General features: G+C 41.0%; 1 protein-coding gene across 1 annotated transcript in view; it reads left to right on the top strand.

Moving 5' to 3' along the window:
• Positions 1 to 5,377, top strand: part of atp8b1 (ATPase phospholipid transporting 8B1) — a 33,286-nt gene extending 27,909 nt beyond the window's left edge. Inside the window, exons 23-31 of the mRNA XM_020600990.1 lie at positions 9 to 119; positions 274 to 402; positions 509 to 665; positions 754 to 977; positions 1,727 to 1,810; positions 2,062 to 2,307; positions 2,544 to 2,682; positions 3,314 to 3,444; positions 3,892 to 5,377. Of these exons, the coding sequence (XP_020456646.1) occupies positions 9 to 119; positions 274 to 402; positions 509 to 665; positions 754 to 977; positions 1,727 to 1,810; positions 2,062 to 2,307; positions 2,544 to 2,682; positions 3,314 to 3,444; positions 3,892 to 4,140 (1,470 nt within the window). The 3' untranslated portion in view covers positions 4,141 to 5,377. The remainder of the gene's footprint in view (positions 1 to 8; positions 120 to 273; positions 403 to 508; positions 666 to 753; positions 978 to 1,726; positions 1,811 to 2,061; positions 2,308 to 2,543; positions 2,683 to 3,313; positions 3,445 to 3,891) is intronic.
• Positions 5,378 to 7,151: the final 1,774 nt, after the last annotated feature.

The raw sequence follows: 7,151 nt of genomic DNA, 5'->3' as shown, positions 1-7,151 counted from the left end.
TTCGTCAGGCCAACAGGAGAAATGACCCTTCATCTTACCGTCGAGGCAACAAAAAATCTACAGAGGCTTTCTTCACAGGACAGGGCAAAAATGCTCTGATCATCACTGGTGGATGGCTGGTGAGCTCTATTCAAGATTGTTACTGTTTTAAAAGTTTGTATTTAATGGAAAAGCACCTCGTCTTGAGACAAAATAATAAAGCTTTTTCTTCCTTGTATTCTAAGCGTTCATTTCCCACCAACCAGTGTGGCTGATTTAGTCTTATTTTCTTAGAATGAGATTCTGTATGAAAAGAAGAAGAAACGCCGTCGTCTGCGTCTTCGTCGTCTGAAAAAGCGAGCACCACCAGCGAACCCTCAGGATGGACAGCCGATGGACGAAAAAGAAAAAGAGATGAGACAGGTAGAATAAATAAATTCAGCAATTGACATGATGACTATAGCGACACTTCTCATGATTTGCATAAAAACAAACAGTGGAATGTCCTTTTTTTTCCCCCCCTCTACAGATTGACTTTGTGGACATGGCCTGTGAGTGCGAGGCGGTGATCTGCTGTCGTGTCACACCCAAACAGAAGGCCAACGTGGTGAATCTGGTGAAGAAGTACAAGAAGGCTGTGACCCTGTCCATCGGAGACGGAGCCAACGATGTCAACATGATCAAGAGTAAGGACATAAATGCCCTGTGCTCACATTGAACACATTTTCTTCTGCATGTTCCAGTGAATCTACTCTCATCTCTCTGCCCCCAAAGGTGCAGACATCGGTGTTGGTATCAGCGGTCAAGAGGGGATGCAGGCCGTCATGTCCAGCGACTATGCCTTCGCTCAGTTCTCTTACTTGCAGCGCCTCCTGCTGGTGCATGGACGTTGGTCCTACATCAGAATGTGCAAGTTCCTGCGGTACTTTTTCTTCAAGAACTTTGCCTTCACGCTAGTCCACTTCTGGTACTCCTTCTTCAGCGGATACTCATCACAGGTCAGCAGCACTGAATTGTCAGCACTCCTCACAGGGATGTCATGTGTGTTGGACACATGATCTCAGTCCCACTTCAGTATGTATATTTTTCTACAGCATCATGGGAAGTATTTCAGAGTTTGATTTGCCATAGCAACCTGGCCAACCTACAACCAGTGAATGTCATGCTAATCTGGGCGGCAGGTTTTTGGCAACTGAAATAACTTGGCAAAATAATCTTAGCTGGAGACATGGTTTTCTGGATATTTTGAGGTCTTAATCTGTGGAGGAGGCTGGTTGCTCATTTGTCATGGAGTTGGCTCAAATAGCATCATATGACCTAAGCATGGAACAACTCCACTGGTTGTGGTTGAAAGCCCAGGGAGAAGCTAGTAAGTGGGTCTCAAATTTAGATTATTTTGGCATGCTACAAGGTTGGAAACCTCCGCACTCAAATGCTTTAAGTTAAGAAAATGTTTTTTATTTAGGCTTTCATTAATATTTTAAACAACAATAATAATAATAATAAAAAACTTCCAATAAAAATTTCCAATGTGCAAATGTACAGTAAAACAGTGGGGAGAAATGTTAGGTCACTCCAAGTAGGATTTAAATCACAATGATCATTATACATCTGTGGTAGGTGCAACACTGACATTTGTTACACCTGGTGCCCCTCACCTGATGGGTAATCACAGTGATTATCATGCATCATGCATCAGTTTACAGTCTATGTTGGTGACACGGAATATTTGTTTTCCTTTCCACAGGTCGCCTATGAAGACTGGTTCATCACTCTCTACAATCTCTGTTACAGCAGCTTACCTGTTCTACTAGTTGGTCTTCTTGACCAGGTAAAAAAACTGATTTTGTTACAGACACAAAGAACAGTGCATTGGCAGATGATGTATTATCAGTTTAGCAAAATGTTAGTCCAGAATGACTGGCTCTTATTTACAAGGTATTGTGAATTGTTAGGATAAATACCAAAGACTGGAAACTCGTAATGGATTGTTACTCGGGTTTGGAAATCTGTTCCATCCTCTCTTACTCATTAGGAGAAAACCAAAGCTCATCTAGAACTCTGTTAATCCCCACACTGCAGGACGTTAATGACAAACTGAGCCTGAAGTTCCCGAAACTCTACTTGCCCGGCCAGCAGGGGAAACTGTTTAACTACAAGAAATTCATCATCAGCTTGTTCCACGGCATCTTCGTCTCACTCACCATCTTCTTCATCCCCTATGGAGCCTTTTTGCAGACCATGGGGGAGGATGGAGAAGCACCGTCCGACCTCCAGTCCTTTGCTGTTGTCACCGCCTCGTCGCTGGTTTTTACCGTCAACCTGCAGGTTAGTCACACGTGCTGGCAGCCCTGCATGGTAAAGGCTCCTAGATCAGAAGATGCTTGTGTGCCAACATTAACAAGCTAATGTGATTCAAATTTATTTGATACTTTTCCTGGTTCCACAGTGTATCAACTGTAAAGCTAGAGGAAAACTGGATTATAAGAGGTTCCCAGGATGTCCATGTAATGAATGTGCTGTGTTTTGCTGACTTTTTGTCTCCTTCACCTCTTGTGTGTCAGATCTCTCTGGATACCTCCTACTGGACCTTTGTCAACTGCTTTGCAGTTTTGGGAAGCATAGCCATCTATTTTGGCATCATGTTTGACATCCACAGCGCTGGAATACATGTCATCTTCACCTCAGTGTTTACCTTCACGGGTCAGTCCCCTAAACAGTCATACTGTCTAGCTTTATAGTCTCTACTCCAAAGCAGGTCCCTTTGTTCCTTAAATTTGCAATTGGTGTTCTGCACAGGTCTAAGATTTTGAACGCAATCTGAAACAGAGCCATGGAAAGCCTGCATAAATTAAGGTTAAAAAAAGAGAGCACAGGTCTGAGGGACACTTTAGAACAGTCAGCCAGACCTGAACCGGACAGACCAGAGAGTAATTAGCTTAGCTGGGGTTAAGTTGATACAGTAGAGCTCTACTGTACCAGAGTCAAATTCCTCATGCGTCCAACACACCTGGCCAATAAAGCTGATTCTGAAACAACAGGCTGTAAAATTCAAAAGATTATTTTTTTCCAAGTTCCTATAAAAACTCAGCAACAGAATTTTATCTCTCTGATCTGGATGTTCTTAAAACATTTTCTGGAACAAGTGTGGTTTGAAGCAACAGTTGTTTCAGCTTAGTGTTTGTACTGGGGACAACAGTGAGAGTTTTATGTCCAAGTTTTGAAATGCTCTAGCAGACAGACAGGACTATTTGGAAAGTAAATGGGACTATTAAGTCACACATCAAACCTTGCCCTCTTCACATCTCTCCTTACATATATATTTTGTTTGTAGGTGTAGCCTCAAACGCTCTACGTCAGCCGTACCTGTGGTTAACAATCATCTTGACTGTAAGCATCAGCCTGCTGCCCATCATCTGCATCCAGTTCCTCTGTCAGACCATCTGGCCCTCTGTAGGAGACAAGGTGAGACCTCTGGGAGTCACTGCTGGGCCAGTCAGCCTCTGCCTTCTCAGGGAAATATTAATATAACTCACTGAGATGGAAAAGGTGGCCTGTCCTGTCTTCCCACAAGGGATCAGAACAAAAATGGCTCTACATGTATGACAATTTTTTTGGCATAGTTAGACATAATGTTGTCACTGTACTAGTAACAGCACAACTAAACTGGAAATTATTAAACCAAATAATATTTAGAGACTTGGTGTGGGTACCTGCACACCAAGATTTTGTAGGGTGTTGTATTTTATCAGAAATCAAAAACAGAATGGACATTTAATCACACCAAACCATTAATGTACACAGCTTTGAAGTAAAATAATCATAAAGTGTATGTCCCTGAAATAGAATGCTGCACCTCCTCTTTTTCCAATATGACCAAAGTGTGTTTCTCTGTTTCCCATCACCCACCAGATCCAGAGAGACAGAAAGAAGTATGCGAAGGAGATTAAGAAGCAGGAGGAGGAGGAGGAGGAGAAGAGAAGGATTCAAGCCTTCCAGCGTGGCCGGCGTTCCCGACGCTCCGCCTACGCCTTCTCTCACTCTCGTGGCTATGCTGACCTCATCGCCTCTGGGCGGAGCATTCGCCGGCGACCACAGGCCCGTGGCGGAGCACAGGAGAGCATCAGGGAGGTTCCCCAGAGAGAGGCCGAAAACATCTGATGGGGCTGCACGGGAGACTGAGCGAAACTGTAGCTGCGGGGGTTTCAAATCGTGCCAGGAGTGCTTGGTAGTTCTTGACTTTTATCTGAGGAGTTGCTGCTAAAACAGTTTGCATCAAGAGCTCTGCACAGAAACATCAGCCTAGTTGGAGCTTAAGGGGGGGTCTTTGGGAGATTCAAGTGCCTTAGGAGGTGATGAAGCAAGAGTTCCCGAAAAGAAATGATATGAAAAAGGGGCTCGTTTTACCACCACCATGTTCACCTGATGTGCAGAAATTGAAATGAAGCACTACTGAATGCACTTTTGCTCCTGTCTGACATCAACTCCAGTTATTCTTTTATGAACAGACTCTGTTTGTTAAAATACAAAACAGCTCACCAAAGAGACGATGGCCATTACCAGGGTCTGAAATCATGCAGTGACTGACAATGTTGTTTAACTCAGGACTTTTAAATTCAAAGCTTTATTTTTATTCAGTTTGTCCCTGCTGACCTCTACTATGACTGGGCAGGGAAAGTTAATGATACCTTGACATTCACAGTTTCAGCCTGTCTGTGAAGTACCTGATATATTACCGTTTTATTCAAATCCAGTTAGTTTGTCCATTAACAATGTGTAATCAGGCTGCAATATTAGCCTGGTTTTATTTCTGTCCATTGAGAGGCAAACAAACACTTTCTTCACATTGAAAACAGCAGGCTAAAGCGAAACATGTCAAAGTATGTTTTATTACAAATAAAGGAGGGATGTTACTGTGCAAGGTGGTCAGATGTTACAATGTGTCTTAACTTAAAAATAAATTGTGAATAGAGTCATCTTTCTTTCAGCCTCAACATCTTTTAAATATCTGTTTCTAATCTGGATCCTCATTTTCCCCTGTATCTTGCATTTAGTTCTGTTTATTATTAAGGGGGTGTAAACAAATTCTATAGGGAACGTGCATGGAGCTCTGTATCGTCTTCTGTCAATGTCTTCTCAGTTTACTAAAAGATGATGGTTTTGTTTTGCAGTCCTGTAATCTGATATCAGGATATCTGCGTAAATCAAAAACTGAAACATTCCTGTTCTGACTGCTACTGTAGCCACTTCATGCTAGTGTTATTCTATGCAGATAATGTTCTTTTATTACTGAATGAATACAGGAAGTAGATTGGAACTGCTGGTGATGGTAGCAGCAGCAGTGTGGACTCTGTTATGAAATGCTATTTTTATCATGCAGTTGTTAATAAAATCCAAGGGCCCATTTAGCCATCTGCAGTGTGTGATTATTTTGTAGTTGTGAATCATTCCTCTTGTTTTGTGTCTGACTATTGATGGTAAATGATAGATGATTAACATAAAGTCTAAGCAACAGTAAAGGATTTATGGTGCAGAGAGTGCATGAGTTTCAGTAAAGATGCTCAAATGGTATATTTGAAAATACTCTGTTGGGGAAAAGCATCTTTATATACAGCAAACTATTTAAAAAGAAAGCCAAACACACATTACCAAAAAGATTTAAATATATTTACTGAATCTGTAGTATGTGGTGACATGGTGAGTAAAGAACGTGTCCATGGTAACTTGTCTTCCAGCTTGAACTTTCGCATTGGCTTCATTTTGGTATGAGCCCTTTCATTTGCTCCTGCAGGTTGTCATACTAAAGTTTAAGGAAGACTTCGTAAATGGAAAATTGACTTTTTGATCCTACATTGGTTTTAAAAAAGCCTGTAATTTTCTGTCATGTGACTACTCCACAATGACACTTATTGTGACATGCATCAAGATGCACTTCACTATGTCTCCTACAGTACGTGTATGTATAAACTGTGGAGGATATGAAGACCTTGAAACCAGGTCACTAACAGCACCAACACTTTCTGTATTTTTCTACACAAGCAGGACACTGTTTAGATTTGTTTAACCATGACCATATACCATTGGTGACTACTGTACCAGTATGGCAGTTCCTGACTGAGGACTTGATCCAAATCATGTCACATAGCTGCTCCAAACAGCCCAAAGTGCACAAAATGAAAGAGAACAACCTGAAGATGACTTCTAATCCTAGCAGAGTGTTGTTGTGTATTGTTAGCAGGATATATTTTTAGGTGGAGTTCATCAAGTATAATGTGTCCAAGCTCCAGCTGCCTTGCTTAAACGGCTTCTCCTTCCAGTCTGATCACCCCTCCTTCATTCAAGCCTGTTCAGCCCAACACAAAATTAATAACATATTAAAATGAAACCATTTAAAAAAATATTTATTCATACAAAATAACAAATATATAAATTAGTTTAGCTCCAGTATGGATATAAAAACAATTAGTGAAACTAACACTGTGGACAGGGAATTCTCAGGTTAGGTGTCAGGTCAATCTCAGTCATACTGTTTGTCATTGCTTTATGCTATTATACTTAATATTTACATTTTATATATAAATTATAGTATAAAGTTTCATTCTGACAAGACATGACTGCAAAGATGTAAAGTTTGCAGGTGTACTGTAAAAGAGTTTTATACTGGACTGTCAGTGTATAGAATAGAATAGAATAGAATATCCTTTATTGTCATTGCACTGAAAAACAATACAACAAAATTCAAAAGACATTATGGCATTATAGTGAGCTGCAGTAGGCCTACTGTGTATTGTAACTGGTACTGGTACTGATGGCAGCCTCTGGGTGTCACTACAGGACTATGACTGTCTCGCTGCTCTGCTCTAATTAGTTTGTGACTCCACTAGAAAATGAGTGTGTGTTTCTGCTGCAGGAACACACGACAGTAGCTGACACGGCACCAAACAGTCACTCCTGTCTTTTCATACACTGTCAGTACTGCTGCATCTTCTTCTTATGGTGGTACAAAACCCACAGTGTTTTATCAACCAAGAATCAGATTTTAATTTTTTTTTTAACTGCATTTGAGGTTTTCTATTTTGTGTAGCTGGGTAAAGCCATACTGGACAAGTGGCATGATTTAGATTCTCATTTAGAGTTTTCTCATTCTGCATGTGAGCTAATTTACATATGTA

The sequence above is a fragment of the Monopterus albus genome, unplaced genomic scaffold (genome assembly GCF_001952655.1).
Source record: "Monopterus albus unplaced genomic scaffold, M_albus_1.0 scaffold50.1, whole genome shotgun sequence".
Lineage (NCBI taxonomy): Eukaryota > Metazoa > Chordata > Actinopteri > Synbranchiformes > Synbranchidae > Monopterus > Monopterus albus.
This window is presented reverse-complemented; position numbering and strand designations above follow the sequence as displayed.